Source organism: Oncorhynchus tshawytscha, linkage group LG09, assembly GCF_018296145.1.
Source record: "Oncorhynchus tshawytscha isolate Ot180627B linkage group LG09, Otsh_v2.0, whole genome shotgun sequence".
NCBI lineage: Eukaryota > Metazoa > Chordata > Actinopteri > Salmoniformes > Salmonidae > Oncorhynchus > Oncorhynchus tshawytscha.
The window spans coordinates 84,892,091-84,912,090 of record NC_056437.1 but is presented as its reverse complement, the minus strand read 5'-3'; the positions used below and the strand labels follow the sequence as shown (position 1 = coordinate 84,912,090).

At 42.0% G+C, this 20,000-nt stretch overlaps 1 protein-coding gene across 3 annotated transcripts in view; it reads left to right on the top strand.

The window, feature by feature from the left end:
- Positions 1 to 20,000, top strand: part of syt3 (synaptotagmin III) — a 75,093-nt gene that overhangs the window by 23,826 nt on the left and 31,267 nt on the right. For all 3 annotated transcript variants that reach the window (XM_042327760.1, XM_042327761.1, XM_042327762.1), the window contains 5 exons: positions 5,333 to 5,515; positions 8,150 to 8,276; positions 8,860 to 9,078; positions 12,179 to 12,299; positions 13,454 to 13,625. In XM_042327760.1, coding sequence (XP_042183694.1) covers positions 5,333 to 5,515; positions 8,150 to 8,276; positions 8,860 to 9,078; positions 12,179 to 12,299; positions 13,454 to 13,625 — 822 coding nt within the window. The remainder of the gene's footprint in view (positions 1 to 5,332; positions 5,516 to 8,149; positions 8,277 to 8,859; positions 9,079 to 12,178; positions 12,300 to 13,453; positions 13,626 to 20,000) is intronic.

The window sequence follows — 20,000 nt, the reverse complement described above, 5'->3', positions numbered from 1 at the left end:
TCATTGAACAAGCATGGAAAACAGTGTTTAAACCCTTTACAATGAAGATCTGTGAAGTCATTTGGATTTTTACGAATTATCTTTGAAAGACAGGGTCCTGAAAAAGGGACGTTTCTTTTTTTTTTCTGAGTTTATATCTATATCTATGGAAAGTATTCAGACCCCTTGACTTTTTCCACATTTTGTAATGTTACATCCTTAATTCTAAAATTTATTAAATACTTTTTTGCCCTCATAAATCCTAACACAATACCCCATAATGACAAAGCGAAAACAGGTTTTTAGAAATGTTTGCAAATGTATTCAAAATAATAAACAGAAATACCTTATTTACATAAGTATTCAGACACTTTGCTATGAGACTCAAAATTGAGATCAGATGCATCCTGAATCCATTGATCATCCTTGAGATGTTTCTACAACTTGATTAGAATCCACCTGTGGTAAATTCAATTGATTGGACATGATTTGGAAAGGCACACACCTGTCTATATAAGGTCCCACAGTTGACAGTGCATGTCAGAGCAAAAACCAAACCATGAGGTCGAAGGAATTGTCTGTAGAGCTCCGTGAGCTCCGTGTCCAGGCACAGATCTGAGGAATGGTACAAAATAATTTCTGCAGCATTGAAGGTCCTCAAAAACACAGTTTCCACCATTTTTAAATGGAAGAAGTTTGGAACCACCAAGACTCTTCCTAGAGCCGGCCTCCTTGCCAAACTGAGCAATTGGGGAAGAAGAGCCTTGGTCAGGGAGGTGACTAAGAACCCGATGGTCACTTTGATTGAGCTCCAGAGTTATCCTTTGGAGATGGGAGAACCTTTCAGAAGGAAAACCATCTCTGCAGCACTCCACCAATCCAAGTGGCCAGACGGAAGCCACTCCTCAGTAAAAGGCACATAACAGCCCGCTTGGCGTTTGCCAAAAGACACCTAAAGACTCACAGACCATGAGAAACAAGACTCTCTGGTCTGATGAAACCAAGATTTAACTCTTTGGCCTGAATGCCAAGTGTCACGTCTGGAGGAAACCTGGAACTATGTAAAGCATGGTGGTGGCAGCATCATGCTGTGGGAATGTTTTTCAGCAGCAGGGACTGGGAGACTAGTCAGGATCGAGGAAAAGATGAACGGAGCAAAGTACAGAAGTACAGAGAGATCCTTGATGAAAACCTGCTCCAGAGCGCTCAGGACCTCAGACTGGGGCGATGGTTCACCTTCCAACCTTAAGCACACAGTCAAGACAATGCACGAGTGGCTTCAGGACAAGTCTTTGAATGTCCTTGAGTGGCCCAGTCAGAGCCCAGACTTGAACTCGATCGAACATCTCTGGAGAGACCTGAAAATAGCTGTGCAGCGATGCTCCCCATCCAACCTGACAGAGCTTGAGGATCTGCAGAGAAGAATGGGAGAAAATCACCAAATACAGGTGTGCCAAGCTTGTAGCGTCATACCTCGGAAGACTTGAGGCTGTAATCTCTGCCAAAGATGCTTCAACAATGTATTGAGTAAAGGGTCTGAATACTAGTTTTTTTTTTATATATATAAATTTGAAAAAATGTCTAAACCTGTTTTTGCTTTGGAATTATGGGGTATTGTGTGTAGATTGATGAGGGGGAAAAAACTATTTAATCCATTTTTGAATAAGGCTGTAAGGTAACAAAATGTGGGGAAAAATCAAGGGGTCTAAATACTTTCCGAATGCACTGTGTATACAGTACCAGTCAAAAGTTTGGACACACCTACTCATTCCAGGGTTTCTCTTTATTTTTACTATTTTCTACATTGTAGAATAATAGTGAAGGCATCAAAACTATGAAATAACACATATGGAATCATGTAGTAACCACAAAGTGTTAAACAAATTAAAATATATTTGATATTTGATATTCGTTAAAGTAGCCACCATTTGCCTTTGCACACTCTTGGCATTCTCTCAACCAGCTTCATGAGGTAGTCACCTGCATTTCAATTAAAAGGTGTGCCTTCTTAAAAGTTAATTTGTGGAATTTCTTTCCTTCTGAATGCGTTTGAGCCAAATACAGAAAATAGCCCTATTTGGTAAAAGACCAACTCCATATTATGGCAAAAACAGCTCAAATGAGCAAAGAGAAATGACAGTCCATCGTTACTTTAAGACATGAAGGTCAATGCGGAAAATTTCAAGGACTTTGAAAGTTTCTTCAAGTGCATTTGCACTATGATGAAACTGGCTCTCATGAGGACCGTCACAGGAAAGTAAGAGCCAGAGTTACCTCTGCTGCAAAGGATAAGTTCATTGGAGTTACCAGCCTCAGAAATTGCAGCCCAAATAAATGCTTCAGAGTTCAAGTAACAGGCACATCTCAACATCAACTGTTCAGAGGAGACTGTGTGAATCAGGCCTTCATGGTCGAATTGCTGCACAGAAACCACTACTCAAGGACACCAATAAGAAGAAGAGACTTGCTTGGGCCAAGAAACATGAGCAATGGACAATTGGAAATCTGTCCTTTGGTCTGAGTCCAAATTTGAGATTTTTGGTTCCAACCGCCGTGTCTTTGTGAGAGTCAAAGTAGGTGAACAGATGATCTCCACATGTGTGGTTCCCAACGTGAAGTATGGAGGAGGAGGTGTGATGGTGTGGGGGTGCTTTGCAGGTGACACTTGTCTGTGATTTATTTAGAATTCAAGGAACACTTAACAATGGCATGGCTACCACAGCATTCTGCAGCGAAATGCCATCCCATCTGGTTTGGGCTTAGTGGGACTATCATTTATTTTTCATCAGGACAATGACCCAACACAGCTCCAGGCTGTGTAAGGGCTATTTGACCAAGAAGGAGTGATGGAGTGCTGCATCAGATGAACTGGCCTCCATAATCACCCGATCTCAACCCACTTGAGATGGTTTGGGATGAGTTGGACCGCAGAGTGAAGGAAAAGCAGCCAACAAGTGCTAGGCATATGTGTGAACTCCTTCAAGACTGTTGGAAAAGCATTCCTCATGAAGCTGGTTGAGAGAATGCTAAAAGTGTACAAAGCTGTCATCAAGGCAAAGGGTGGCTACTTTGAAGAATCTTAAATCTAAAATATATTTTGATTTGTTAACACTTTTTTGGTTACTACATGATTCCCTATGTGTTATTTCAAAGTTGTGATGTCTTCAATATTATTCTACAATGTTGAAATAGTAAAAATAAAGAAAACCCCTTGAATGAGTAGGTGTGTCCAAATGTTCAACTGGTAGTGTATATATTTTTAAGTATGTGATAATTATATTATCTAAGGGTCATCACATTTCTGTGATTGGTTGTCTAGTGTATACATTTTCTGAGTGTTATTCTGAGTATTAACCCTGTCTGTCTCTCCAGTGAATGTATGTCTGTGAATTAACCCTATCGATCTTTTTTGTGTGTGTTAGTTTTTTTCCAACCCTGTTTCTATTTTTGATGTAAATGCCATGTTATAGAAGGGTCCAGACACCTTTTTTTGTGATTTCACTTGTTTTTGGGAAATTTACCCCAAACATGCAAATCACTTCCTCATCCTGGTTGTGCTGGAGGGGGGCCCTGAAAAAACATGAAAAAAGGCTCCAAAAACACCCAAATACATATTTTTTAGAAACAGCAAAGCTCTCAGTATAGTGATGCAGGTCTTTAGATGTGGTACACATGAAAATGTGTCATTACGAACATGATCCACAACGTTATATTCCATTTTGTTGCGACTCGAGCGATACTACGTCCATTCTACAGGTAACTGCCAAAATAAAGGAAACACTGGAGTAAAAGAGGGATACAAAGTATATTGAAAGCAGGATTCCATATGTGTTATTTCATAGTTTTGATGTCTTCACTATTATTCTGCAATGTACTTCCACACAGTAGGTTCCAGGCATTTGTAGAACCATTGAAGCTGTTTGGGCGGCTCGTGGAAGTCCAGCGCCCTATTAAGACCCTTTATTATGGAGTTTCCTTTAAATCAAATCAAATGTATTTATATAGCCCTTCGTACATCAGCTGATATATCAGTGCTGTACAGAAACCCAGCCTAAAACCCTGAACAGCAAGCAATGCAGGTGTAGAAGCACGGTGACTAGGAAAAACTACCTAGAAAGGCCAAAACCTAGGAAGAAACCTAGAGAGGAACCAAGCTATGAGCGGTGGCCAGTCCTCTTCTGGCTATGCCGGGTGGAGATTATAACAGAACATGGCCAAGATGTTCAAATGTTCATAAATGACCAGCATGGTCAAATAATAATAATCACAGTAGTTGTCGAGGGTGCAACAAGTCAGCACCTCAGGAGTAAATGTCAGTTGGCTTTTCATAGCCGATCATTGAGAGTATCTCTACTGCTCCTGCTGTCTCTAGAGAGTTGAAAACAGCAGGTCTGGGACAGGTAGCACGTCCGGTGAACAGGTCAGGGTTTCATAGCCGCAGGCAGAACAGTGGAAGCTAGAGCAGCAGCACGGCCAGGTGGACTGGGGACAGCAAGCAGTCATCATGCCAGGTAGTCCTAGGGTTCAGGTCCTCTGAGAGAGAGAAAGAAAGAAAGAGAGAAAGATAGAATTAGAGAGAGCATACTTGAATTCGCACAGGACACCGGATAAGACAGGAGAAATACTCCAGATATAACAAACTGACCCTAGCCCCCCAACACATAAACTACTGCAGCATAAATACTGGAGGCTGAGACAGGAGGGGTCAGGAGACACTGTGGCCCCATCCGATGATACCCCCGGACAGGGCCAAACAGGCAGGATATAACCCCAGCCACTTTGCCAAAGTACAGCCCACACACCACTAGAGGGATATCTTCAACCACCAACTTACCTGAGACAAGGCCGAGTATAGCCCACAAAGATCTCCGCCACGGCACAACCCAAGGGGGGGCGCCAACCCATTTAATTTGGCAGTTACCTATAGCAGCAGTCTAAACAGGGAATGGAACAGGTGGATTGGGGAAATGGCTCGAGTAGCACAAAATGGAATATAACATTGCCGATAAAATTCGTAATGACACAATTTCATATGTACAACATCGAAAGACCTGCATCACTATACTGAGAACGTTTCCGTTTCTAAAAGGATGTATTTGGGTGTTTTTGGAGCATTTGTTCATGTTTTATCAGGGCCCCCGTACTGCACAACCAGGATAATGAAGGGTTTTTCTGTTTGGGAAAAGTTTCTCAAAAACAACTGAAATCACAAAAAAGGTGTCTGGACCCTTTTATAACATGCCATTTACTTCAAAAATGTAGATTTGGTTGAAAAAAAGAGAACTTCTCCTTTAACCCTGTCTGTCTCTTCAGTGAGTGTTAATGTGTCTATTAAGCCCTTCTCTCTCCCCAGGCCCAAGCCCATGACTCACCAGTTGTCCAGCCCTGATTTCCATGGTGAGGAGAAGAGCGAGCAGGTGACCAGCATTGGCCAAATCAAACCAGAACTCTACAGACTGCGTGGGGGCGACCAGGGGGAAGGGAAAGCAGGGGACAATTGCGGCAAGATCAGCTTCCTCCTGCGCTACGCCTTCAAGTGAGTGAACCGATTCACTTAATTAATCCTCTTCACACCTCGGTCTGAGTGCACTGTTAAATATACATTACATTAAGGCTTAGACAGAGGATCAACAGCTGCTCTGTCATCACAGCTGAGTTAAGGTACTTGCCCTAGAAACTCTATCATTGCAGTGTCAAGTATCACACAGTGGGCAGTTTTTATCACCAATATATACTTTTACATTATGGACTAAATAGTGTACACAAGATAGATAGATAGACATTGTTATTGTAATTGTCTAATTTTCCATACCTTGAGAGAATTAGTCATGCATGGCTCCGTTGTAGGTTTTCTGCAGCACTGGCTCTGTTTATGTAAATGGTGGACGTGCCCCCCTCCGGAGGGTTGAAGATGGGAAGATGGAGGGAGGACAGAGAGGAGGGAGAGATCAGGGGCAGTGTAGTACAGTCTGCTAGGTCAATCTCAGTCTCAGTCTATCTGTGGCTCTGTGGCTGCCTGGTGGGGTCCTTTCTTTCTGCCGTCACACAAAGAAACATTACAATGGAGAAAGAAAGTGCTGATGTTAAACAAAAACAAGGGAGTGAGAGGCAGTTAGGGTCATGAATTATATATGGTGAGCTACTTTAAACAGCAGACCCTGTCAACACATAACACCAGACTGTTATAGCACGAATTACAGACACACAGAATTAGAGGGAGGGAGGGAGGGAGGGAGGGAGGGAGGGAGGGAGGGAGGGAGGGAGGGAGGGAGGGAGGGAGGGAGGGAGGGAGGGAGGGAGGGAGGGAGGGAGGGAGGGAGGGAGGGAGGGAGGGAGGATGCTGTTGGTGTATCTCTACCTGTACCTACATGTCATTTCTACCTCACGTCACAAGATCATTTGTTCTGCTCTGCTTTCTGACACACTGTGAATCTTTGTTAGAAAATCTAGAGAGAGAGGAGACAGACAGAGAGAGGAGACAGACAGAGAGAGGAGACAGACAGAGAGAGGAGACAGACAGAGAGAGGAGACAGACAGAGAGAGGGGGAGAGAGAGAGGGAGAGAGAGATAATGTGTCACCTTCTCTTCACACTGTTAGCACTGTGTGGGATAATTGTAATGTATTTACCATACATCAATGTTAACGTGCTAGACCCGAGCACATTTGGGGAATAGCAGTCAGGACAACAATGTCAATTTTCCCTCGGTCCTTTGGGAAATGTATTTTCTATTGACACTGTAGTTAAAAGCTGACACTAGTGCTGTGGGAATAGGGTGGTTTCCAGCCATTGTCTGTGAGGAATAGTATAGCGAATTTCCCTCTGACACATCATTAATAGGTGTATTTTCTGCAGAGTGCTTCTGGGACCGTGTTAGTAGGCCGTCATTGTAAATAAGAATTTGTTCTTAACTGACTTGCCTAGTTAAATAAAGGTTAATATATTTTTTAAAGGTTGTCTTTTGTTCCTGCTCTTTGTTGTCTTGATGTTAAAACAGACATGTGAGAGTAGGAACACTACAGTGTTTGTTGTTGTAATGAGGTAATGTTGTTGAATGTGACACACCATCAGGGACATCTTTTATACAGGACTCACCTGGCATTTTCAATTATGCTTTATAAAACTACACTGCTCATAGTCATAAGGACTACAGTTCCCAACACGTACTGACAGTGTATATCGACTTCTAAGCGGAGATGATACTGGACTTAAAGTAAGTAATTAGACTTAAGAAATACTAATTGGACATGTTTCTCTGATTAACGTGTTTATCCAATTTAAATATAACTTCCTAATTTACTAACGGTATAAATCTTATCCCTGATTTGATGTGATTGTAGGATTGGCATGTTTACCTGATTTCCTTAATTGGACGTGTTTGCATGATAAACATTAAACCTGATTGGATGCAATCGTGTCGTCAACAGGCTTATCTCAGTCCTGATTAAGCCAGATGATTAAACAGTGTGTTAGTCTGAGCTGCTATTGGCTATGGCCTGGTGGTGCTCTCTTCCCCAGAGTTCACGCTGTGCTCCTAAAGGCCCGTAATGAAGTGGTGACACGCTCGTTAACGCAGAAAGACAGGGTATAATGAGGTCTGAGTAAAGGCCTGCCAGCCATCTTCACTCTCTTAATTAAATCCCTCATAAGTAGTTCTGCAGACAGACCACTGGACGTAGGCGGTTTAGATGGACGTCTTCGCGTGTGTGTGTATGCATGTGTATATGTGCAAGACTGTGTATGTGTGTGTGCGGGCGTGTGTGTGTGTGTGACCCAGACTGACCATAACACAGTGGAATAGCCTACTATGAGGAGTATTAATGGCTTGGCTTCTCTCCCTGGAACTGCTGGAGCCAATCTGTAGCTTTGTAGCAATGTATTATGCTACTTGTAGAAGTTGCTCTCATTCACAGATCTACCCTCACATTCCCCATTAGTAGGGAGTAAACCTTTAAATCAGTGTCACGGGCTGCTTCATCCTAGACCTCAATGGATCCCCATCGACCCACTCTATAGATACAACATACTCTCCTAACCACTCCACTGTCTCTCTATCTACTCTGTCGCCCTATGTCTGTCCAGCTAAGTTTGACATATAGATCGTGTTGTGTGTGTGTGTGTCCCAGACGGTGAGTCTAAAATAGATTGTATATGTGTGTCCTCGTCTGCAGTACAGAGCAGCTAGTGGTGAAGATCCTGAAGGCTGTAGACCTGGCTGCCAAGGATGCCAACGGCTTCTCAGACCCCTACGTTAAGATCTACCTACTGCCAGACAGGAAGAAGAAGTTCCAGACCAAGGTAACACATTTATCAAGCCTGATCCCAGATCTGTTTGTGCTGTCTTGCCAATGACCATAAATATCTTGGAAGAGTGCAAACAGATCTGGGATCAGGCTGTAATTTATTACACTTGTCAGTTTCACACAAATTGAAGGCACAGTAAAATACTAACCCGACAAATGTGTAGTTTCACTCTGATGCCAATTGAGAAATGTGTTCATGCATAACTTGGAGTCCTGTGTGAATCATCCATTGATGTCACTCAGAGATTTGTGTATGTATTACCACGAGAGATTTGTGTGGAGTTTCATTGCCGTTTCTCAAGTTGGGATTTTATTCTAAATTACTATCAGTAATTTATTATAATTTATAAATGTGTAGTCTCCTCCCTTACTCATTGGAATGATCTGATATTTCGTTCAGCCTAATCTGAATAAATATGTTAGGCTGTCTAGCAGACTCTCTTGCAGACTCTCTTGTTGACTCTTGTCCTCTCTCTCACTCTCTCCCCCTCTCCCTCTCCTTCCCCTTTCTCCCCCTTCACCTCTTTACCTCTATACCACTCTCCCTCCTCAATTCCCCCCTCTCCTTTCTCCCACAGGTCCACAGAAAGACCCTAAACCCTATCTTCAACGAGACGTTCCAGTTCGGTGTCCCCCTGGCAGAGCTGCACTCCCGGAAGCTACACTTCTCTGTCTACGACTTTGACCGCTTCTCCAGACACGACCTGATTGGCCAGGTGGTTGTGGACAACCTTTTGGACTTCAGTGAGGGCACAGGGGAAAAGCCTGTCTGGAGGGACATCGTGGAGGGCACTGCGGTGAGAGAGAGAGCCCATGCCCGACACCAATGCAATGCCACCACTATGTTACCATGATGACACCACTATACCACTATAATATCACCACTATGCCACTATAATGCCACCACTATGGCACTATAATGCCACCACTATGCCACTATAATGCCACCACTATGCTACTATAATGCCACCACTATGCCACTACAATGCCAACACTGTGCCACTATAATGCTACCACAATACCAGCACTATGCCACTATTATGCTACCACAATATTACCACTAAGCCACTATAATGCTACCACTATACCACCACTATGCCACTATAATGCCACTATAATGTCACCACTATACCACCACTATGCCACCAATATACCACTATAATGCTACAACTATGCCACCAATATACCACTATAATGCTACCACTATACCACCACTATGCTACCACTATACCACCACTATGCCACTACAATGCCAACACTATGCCACTATAATGCTACCACAATACCACCACTATGACACTATAATGCTACCACTATACCACCACTATGCCACTATAATGTCACCACTATACCACCACTATACCACCAATATGCCACTATAATGCCACCACTATACCACCACTATGCCACCATAATGCCACCACTATGCCGCTATAATGCCACCACTATAATGCCACTATAATGCTACCACAATACCACCACTATGCCACTATAATGCCACTATAATGTCACCACTATACCACCACTATGCCACCAATATACCACTATAATGCTACCACTATACCAACAATATGCCACTATAATGCCACCACTATGCCACTATAATGCCACCACTATACCACTACTATGCCACTATAATGCTACCACTATACTACCACTATACCACTATAATGCCACCACTATGCCACTATAATGTCACCACTATACCACCAATATACCACTATAATGCTACCACTATACCGCCACTATAATGTCACCACTATACCACCACTATGCCACCAATATACCACTATAATGCCACCACTGTACCACCACTATGCCACTATAATGTCACCACTATACCAGCACTATGCCACTATAATGCCACCACTATACCACTACTATGCCACTATAATGTCACCACTATACCACCACTATGTCACCAATATGCCACTATAATGCTACAACTATGCCACCAATATACCACTATAATGCTACCACTATACCACCACTATGCCACTACAATGCCAACACTATGCCACTATAATGCTACCACAATACCACCACTATGCCACAATAATGCTACCACTATACCACCACTATGCCACTATAATGCCACTATAATGTCACCACTATACCACCACTATACCACCAATATGCCACTATAATGCCACCACTATACCACCACTATGCCACCATAATGCCACCACTATGCCGCTATAATGCCACCACTATGCCACTATAATGCTACCACAATACCACCACTATGCCACTATAATGCCACTATAATGTCACCACTATACCACCACTATGCCACCAATATACCACTATAATGCTACCACTATACCACCAATATGCCACTATAATGCCACCACTGTACCACCACTATGCCACTATAATGTCACCACTATACCAGCACTATACCACTATAATGCCACCACTATACCACTACTATGCCACTATAATGCTACCACTATACTACCACTATACCACTATAATGCCACCACTATGCCACTATAATGTCACCACTATACCACCAATATACCACTATAATGCTACCACTATACCGCCACTATAATGTCACCACTATACCACCACTATGTCACCAATATGCCACTATAATGCCACCACTGTACCACCACTATACCACTATAATGCCACCGCTATGCCACTATAATTATACCACCACTATAATACCACCACTATAATGCCACTATAATGCCACTATAATGCCGCCGCTGGGCCACTATAATGTCACCGCTATGCCACTATAATGCCACTGCTATGCCACTATAATGCCACTGCTATGCCACTATAATGTCACCAGTATACCACCACTATGCCACCAATATACCACTATAATGCTACCACTATACCACCACTATGCCATTATAATGCCACGACGATGCCGCTACAATACCACCACTAAAATACCACCGCTATGCCACTATAATTATAATGCCACTATAATACCACCACTATAATGCCACTATAATGCCGCCGCTGGGCCACTATAATGTCACCGCTATGCCACTATAATGCCACTGCTATGCCACTATAATGCCATTGCTATGCCACTATAATGTCACCAGTATACCACCACTATGCCACCAATATACCACTATAATGCTACCACTATACCACCAATATGCCACTATAATGCCACCACTGTACCACCACTATGCCACTATAATGTCACCACTATATCACCACTATGCCACTATAATGCCACCACTATGCCACTATAATGTTACCACTATACCACCACTATGCCACCAATATACCACTATAATGCTACCACTATACCGCCACTATAATGTCACCACTATACCACCACTATGCCACCAATATGCCACTATAATGCCACCACTGTACCACCACTATGCCACTATAATGCCACTACAATACCACCACTATAATGCCACCTCTGTGCCACTATAATTATAATGCCACTACAATACCACCACTATAATGCCACCATAATGCCACCGCTGTGCCACTATAATGCCGCCGCTATGCGCTATAATGCCACCGCTATGCCACTATAATGCCATTGCTATGCCACTATAATGCCATTGCTATGCCGCTATAATGCCACCTCAGAGTGTTTAAATAGCGCAATTTAACTTTTATCTTCTTGGGGACATTGAAAGATTGACATTTCATTAATGTACTGTGATGACAGTTGCCTTCAGTTTGAATATGCTGCCTGATTAGATTGTGACACCTGTCATGTCTCCGTGGCAATTATCACTGATGCCTGCTTCATGGTTTAGCAAACCAAATGCAAGATGGTGGTCTCTTTTACAGACCCTCTGCTCTCAGCCTGTGGCTCTTTGGGTATTACTGGCTGAGTGTTTACCACACGTTTGCTGGGATCCCTGTTTGAACTCTGACCTCTGTGTGTGTGTTGTACAGGAGAAGGCTGACCTGGGGGAGCTGAACTTCTCTCTGTGTTACCTGCCCACGGCAGGTCGGCTCACTGCGACTGTCATCAAGGCCACCAACCTCAAAGCCATGGACCTCACCGGCTTCTCAGGTGACTTACCTACTGACCGCAGCACACTGACCGCAGCACACTGACCGCAGCACACTGACAACAGCACACTGACAACAGCACACTGTTCACAGCACTGGGGTTTGTCTCTTCTGTTAGAAACAGCCTGACAAGACTCACATCACACATTTGTATTTCAACTATTATTTGAATGCAATTAGGCTGCATAAACAGATGGAGCAAACACATCAATTGACTGAATTCATGAATATTTGAATATTGATATGTTACATTCTGTAAATATTGCCCAAATAAATACTGTTCAACTGTTCCAAACACAATGAAGTGCCAAAAATCTGTTTTGTGGCAATGTTGGAAACACAAGCGGGCGGCAGGGTAGCCTAGTGGTTAGAGCGTTGGACTAGTAACCGGAAGGTTGCAAGTTCAAACCCTCAAGCTGACAAGGCACAAATCTGTCGTTCTGCCCCTGAACAGGCAGTTAACCCACTGTTCCTAGGCCATCATTGAAAATAAGAATTTGTTCTTAACTGACTTGCCGAGTTAAATAAAGGTAAAATAAAAAATAAACAAGCAAATAGCAAAAATCATAAACGTTGGAGTGCTAAAAACCGCAGCCAACAAACAACCAAACGCTTTAAACACAATCATGTCCTGGCCTGATTGATGGCTGGGACTTAGGTAGCTGATGATGATTTAATTAATGAACGCCTAACTAAAGTAATTGAATTATTAATCCTGCCTGTGAGGATGTGGTGATCCTGCATTACCACGGTAACAGTTACTAGACTGACAATGATATTGTCAGATATCATGATATTATTGCTTTTATGATTAGGAGATTATTAGAATGCCTAACGAAGGTATAAAACAATCCAACATAAAATCAAATGGTAACTCTCAGTGTTCTGTAAGTGCTACAATGGACTAGAGCGGCAGTTTGTATTCTGTAGTAATGAATCCACCCGTTTTACTTTGGCCTTAATCCGCCTCGTCCAGGGGGCCTTGATTTGGATGTCTTTTATGTGTTAAAGACAGATGCCTGGACGTGGGAGTATAATTTGTTTATAGCCTGCTCAAGGGTTGTCTCTTATCTTTGTCCCTCTCTTTTCTTTCTTCCATTCTCTTCCTCTATTTATTTCTCTCTCTCTCTCCCTCCCTCTTTCTCCTTCTCTCAGACCCATACGTGAAGGCTTCTCTGATATGTGACGGCCGCAGGCTAAAGAAGAGGAAGACCTCCATTAAGAAGAATACGTTGAACCCCACCTACAACGAGGCTCTAGTCTTTGACATCCCTCATGAGGACATCGACAGGGTGTCCATCATCATCGCTGTCATGGACTATGACTGGTAAGAAGAGACCTGGGCTGTTATTACTTTGTTATTACTGGACAATAGGAGTTTTGTAAGTTTGTGTGGGATGTGGATGTAATTGATACCATTATAATACTGACTATGTACTTGGATGGTTGCTGTTGTTAATTGTTATATGAGGGTAGGTCTGTTGTTAATTGTTAGATAATGGTATGTCTGTTATTAATTGTTAGATAAGGGTATGTCTGTTGTTAATTGTTAGGTACGGGTATGTCGGTTGTTAATTGTTAGATAAGGGTATGTCTGTTAGATAAGGGTAGGTCTGTTGTTAATTGTTAAATAAGGGTATGTCTGTTGTTAATTGTTAGATAAGGGTATATATGTTGTTAATTGTCAGATAAGGCTATGTCTGTTGTTAATTGTTAGATAAGGGTATGTCTGTTGTTAATTGTTAGAAGGGTATGTCTGTTGTTAATTGTTATAAGGGTATGTCTGTTAATTGTTATATAAGGGTAGGTCTGTTGTTAATTGTTAAATAAGGGTATGTCTGTTGTTAATTGTTAGATAAGGGTATATCTGTTGTTAATTGTAAGATAAGGCTATGTCTGTTGTTAATTGTTAGATAATGGTATGTCTGTTATTAATTGTTAGATAAGGGTATGTCTGTTGTTAATTGTTAGGTACGGGTATGTCGGTTGTTAATTGTTAGATAAGGGTATGTCTGTTAGATAAGGGTAGGTCTGTTGTTAATTGTTAAATAAGGGTATGTCTGTTGTTAATTGTTAGATAAGGGTATATATGTTGTTAATTGTCAGATAAGGCTATGTCTGTTGTTAATTGTTAGATAAGGGTATGTCTGTTGTTAATTGTTAGAAGGGTATGTCTGTTGTTAATTGTTAGATAAGGGTATGTCTGTTGTTAATTGTTAGAAGGGCATGTCTGTTGTTAATTGTTAGAAGGGTATGTCTGTTAATTGTTATATAAGGGTAGGTCTGTTGTTAATTGTTAAATAAGGGTATGTCTGTTGTTAATTGTTAGATAAGGGTATATCTGTTGTTAATTGTCAGATAAGGCTATGTCTGTTGTTAATTGTTAGATAAGGGTATGTCTGTTGTTAATTGTTAGAAGGGTATGTCTGTTGTTAATTGTTAGAAGGGTATGTCTGTTAATTGTTAGATAAGGGTATGTCTGTTGTTAATTGTTAGATAAGGGTATGTCTGTTGTTAATTGTTAGATAATGGTATGTCTGTTGTTAATTGTTAGATAAGGGTATGTCTGTTAATTGTTAGATAAGGGTAGGTCTGTTGTTAATTGTTAGATAAGGGTATGTCTGTTGTAAATTGTTAGATAAGGGTAGGTCTGTTGTTAATTGTTAGATAAGGGTATGTTAATTGTTAGAAGGGTATGTCTGTTGTTAATGGCTAGATAAGGGTATGTCTGTTGTTAATTGTTAGATAAGGGTATGTCTGTTGTTAATTGTTAGAAGGGTATGCCTGTTGTTAATTGTTAGATAAGGGTAGGTCTGTTGTTAATTGTTAGATAAGGGTAGGTCTGTTGTTAATTGTTAGATAAGGGTATGCCTGTTGTTAATTGTTAGAAGGGTATGTCTGTTGTTAATTGTTAGAAGGGTATGTCTGTTAATTGTTATATAAGGGTAGGTCTGTTGTTAATTGTTAAATAAGGGTATGTCTGTTGTTAATTGTTAGATAAGGGTATATCTGTTGTTAATTGTCAGATAAGGGTATGTCTGTTGTTAATTGTTAGATAAGGGTATGTCTGTTGTTAATTGTTAGATAAGGGTATGTCTGTTGTTAATTGTTAGATAAGGGTATGTCTGTTGTTAATTGTTAGATAAGGGTATGTCTGTTGTTAATTGTTAGATAAGGGTATGTCTGTTGTTAATTGTTAGAAGGGTAGGTCTGTTAATTGTTAGATAAGGGTATGTCTGTTGTTAATTGTTAGATAAGGGTATGTCTGTTGTTAATTGTTAGAAGGGTATGTCTGTTGTTAATTGTTAGATAAGGGTATGTCTGTTGTTAATTGTTAGATAAGGGTATGTCTGTTGTTAATTGTTAGATAAGGGTATGTCTGTTGTTAATTGTTAGATAAGGGTATGTCTGTTGTTAATTGTTAGATAAGGGTATGTCTGTTGTTGGTAGTTATTATTTTTATGGTGTGTAGCAAAGTTATTATAGCAAACTAAAACTAAAACTAAAACAAAAACTAATTAAGACTAATCATCACTCAAAACCATTTAGTAAATTGAATTAAAATAATTAACAAACCCGTTTGAAAAATTAAAACTGTACTGCCTCCAAAACTAAATAGAATAAAAACCATCATGAATTATGTTTTTGGGGGGCAAAAATCGAACAGGGTTTTCAAGCTAAACTAATGATTGGTTGACAATAGAGCCTCCCAATGCAGGTGATGACTGCAGGATGAAGTTGGTGAAGAGCAACTGCAGAAAGTTGCAGTCGACTGCAGTCCAAACTTCATGACCTTTGATCATATGATTTGTGTTCATGTGTGATTGACATGTAGGCTCCCGTCTGACAGTTTTCATCACCAGAATGCAACACCTTAAAAGGCGGTGACCAACGATGGAGCTTCAACGCTCCTGGTTATTGTGGAAATTGACCCACCACTACTGTTTACTTTGTGCATCTACGTCATCTCCCTGAGTCTACCTTTAAACCTAACCTATGACCTGACCCATCACCTTATGCATGACTGCCCCACAGTGGCAAGAAGTGACATTCCAAAAAACACAAAAACTTTATGCTTGTTTTTATATCAAGTAAAAAAAAAATAAGGTAAAGTAGATCTGAAAACTAACTGAAACAAAACTGAATTTCGAATAAAAATCATAAAACTAATAGGAATATAAACAATAATAACCTTGTAGTTAGCACTCTGTTACGTTGATAGACATTGTTATTGGGTTGGTGTGTATTTAGTACTGGATCATGTGTAACGTATGTTGATGGTGGTTATTATTTGGTTGGTGTGTAGTTAGCACTGTGTGGGTCTATTACTTTGATAGATGTTGGTGTGTAGTAGGATGGGTCATTCTGTTACCTTCAAATAACTGTCCAGTGTTAAATATGACCTATTATTACTTACAATATGAGTGAAATAGTTTTCCTTCCAATTTAAAAAAATGTATGTATGTTAAGAAGCTTTTCTGTGTTGGAATAGTGTGGGCGTACCCCAACAGAATGATGTGGGCGTATACCGGTCGTTAAAAATATCCTCCTCTAGACCGCTGATTGGCCAGCTCATCCTCCTCAGGAGTATGACACCATACTCTATGAGGAAGTAGCAAGCATTTTGAAACGGTCTGTATGAGATACAAGTTTGAGGTGTTTTTTCTCAATTCATGCTTTGGCCACTAATACGAGTACAAGATGAATAAACACAATTATTTGGGTATGAGTTAGCAGAATATGACTTTGAAAAGTGTGATTTTCACTGGACAGTTACTTTAATAGACATTGTTGTGTACTAGCATGGGTCAGTCTAAAACATTGATAGACGTTATTTGGTTTTAATTTTAATTTATTTTTTATTTCACCTTTATTTAACCAGGTAGGCTAGTTGAGAACAAGTTCTCATTTGCAACTGCGACCTGGCCAAGATAAAGCATAGCAGTGTGAACAGACAACAACACAGAGTTACACATGGAGTAAACAATTAACAAGTCAATAACATAGCAGGGAAAAAAAGAGTCTATATACATTGTGTGCAAAAGGCATGAGGAGGTAGGCGAATAATTACAATTTTGCCACAATTTTAACACTGGAGTGATAAATTATCAGATGGTCATGTATAGGTAGAGATATTGGTGTGCAAAAGAGCAGAAAAGTAAATAAATATAAACAATATGGGGAAGAGGTAGGTAAAATTGGGTGGGCTATTTACCGATAGACTACGTACAGCTGCAGCGATTGGTTAGCTGCTCAGATAGCAGATGTTTGAAGTTGGTGAGGGAGATAAAAGTCTCCAACTTCAACGATTTTTGCAATTCGTTCCAGTCACAGGCAGCAGAGAACTGGAACGACAGGCGGCCAAATGAGGTGTTGGCTTTAGGGATGATCAGTGAGATACACCTGCTGGAGCGCGTGCTACGGGTGGGTGTTGCCATCGTGACCAGTGAACTGAGTTATAGCGGAGCTTTACCTAGCATGGACTTGTAGATGACCTGGAGCCAGTGGGTCTGGCGACGAATATGTAGCGAGGGCCAGCCGACTAGAGCATACAGGTCGCAATGGTGGGTGGTATAAGGTGCTTTAGTAACAAAACGGATGGCACTGTGATAAACTGCATCCAGTTTGCTGAGTAGAGTGTTGGAAGCTATTTTGTAGATGACATCGCCGAAGTCGAGGATCGGTAGGATAGTCAGTTTTACTATGGTAAGTTTGGCGGCGTGAGTGAAGGAGGCTTTGTTGCGGAATAGAAAGCTGACTCTAGATTTGATTTTAGATTGGAGATGTTTGATATGAGTCTGGAAGGAGAGTTTACAGTCTAGCCAGACACCTAGGTACTTATAGTTGTCCACATATTCTAGGTCGGAACCATCCAGGGTGGTCATGCTAGTCGGGCGTGCGGGTGCAGGCAGCGAACGGTTGAAAAGCATGCATTTGGTTTTACTAGCGTTTAAGAGCAGTTGGAGGCCACGGAAGGAGTGTTGTATGGCATTGAAGCTCGTTTGGAGGTTAGATAGCACAGTGTCCAAGGATGGGCCGGAAGTATACAGAATGGTGTCGTCTGCATAGAGGTGGATCAGGGAATCGCCCGCAGCAAGAGCAACATCATTGATATATACAGAGAAAAGAGTTGGCCAGAGAATTGAACCCTGTGGCACCCCCATAGAGACTGCCAGAGGACCGGACAGCATGCCCTCCGATTTGACACACTGAACTCTGTCTGCAAAGTAGTTGGTGAACCAGGCGAGGCAGTCATCAGAAAAACCGAAGCTACTGAGTCTGCCGATAAGAATATGGTGATTGACAGAGTCGAAAGCCTTGGCAAGGTCGATGAAGATGGCTGCACAGTACTGTCTTTTATCGATGGCGGTTATGATATCGTTTAGTACCTTGAGCGTGGCTGAGGTGCATCCGTGACCGGCTCGGAAACCAGATTGCACAGCGGAGAAGGTACGGTGGGATTCGAGATGGTCAGTGACCTGTTTGTTGACTTGGCTTTCGAAGACCTTAGAAAGGCAGGGCAGGATGGATATAGGTCTGTAACAGTTTGGGTCCAGGGTGTCTCCCCCTTTGAAGAGGGGGATAACTGCGGCAGCTTTCCAGTCCTTGGGGATCTCAGATGATATGAAAGAGAGGTTGAACAGGCTGGTAATAGGGGTTGCGGCAATGGCAGCGGATAGTTTCAGAAATAGAGGGTCCAGATTGTCAAGCCCAGCTGATTTGTACGGGTCCAGGTTTTGCAGCTCTTTCAGAACATCTGCTATCTGGATTTGGGTAAAGGAGAACCTGAAGAGGCTTGGGCGAGTAGCTGCCGGGGGGGGGAGCTGTTGGCCGAGGTTGGAGTAGCCAGGAGGAAGGCATGGCCAGCCGTTGAGAAATGCTTGTTGAAGTTTTCGATAATCATGGATTTATCGGTGGTGACCGTATTACCGAGCCTCGTGCAGTGGAGTGGGCAGTGGGCAGCTGGGAGGAGGTGCTCTTGTTCTCCATGGACTTCACAGTGTCCCAGAACTTTTTGGAGTTAGAGCTACAGGATGCAAATTTCTGCCTGAAGAAGCTGGCCTTTGCTTTCCAGACTGACTGCCTGTATTGGTTCCTGACTTTCCTGAATAGTTGCATATCGCGGGGGCTATTCGATGCTATTGCAGTCCGCCACAGGATGTTTTTGTGCTGGTCGAGGGCAGTCAGGTCTGGAGTGAACCAAGGGCTATATCTGTTCTTAGTTCTGCATTTTTGAACGGAGCATGCTTATCTAAAATGGTGAGGAAGTTACTTTTAAAGAATGACCAGGCATCCTCAACTGACGGGATGAGGTCAATGTCCTTCCAGGATACCCGGGCCAGGTCGATTAGAAAGGCCTGCTAACAGAAGTGTTTTAGGGAGCGTTTGACAGTGATGAGGGGTGGTCGTTTGACTGCGGACCTGTAGCGGATGCAGGCAATGAGGCAGTGATCGCTGAGATCCTGGTTGAAGACAGCAGAGGTGTATTTGGAGGGCCAGTTGGTCAGGATGACGTCTATGAGGGTGCCCTTGTTTACAGATTTAGGGTTGTACCTGGTGGGTTCCTTGATGATTTGTGTGAGATTGAGGGCATCTAGCTTAGATTGTAGGACTGCCGCGGGTTTTAAGCATATCCCAGTTTAGGTCACCTAACAGAACAAACTCTGAAGCTAGATGGGGGCAATCAATTCACAAATGGCGT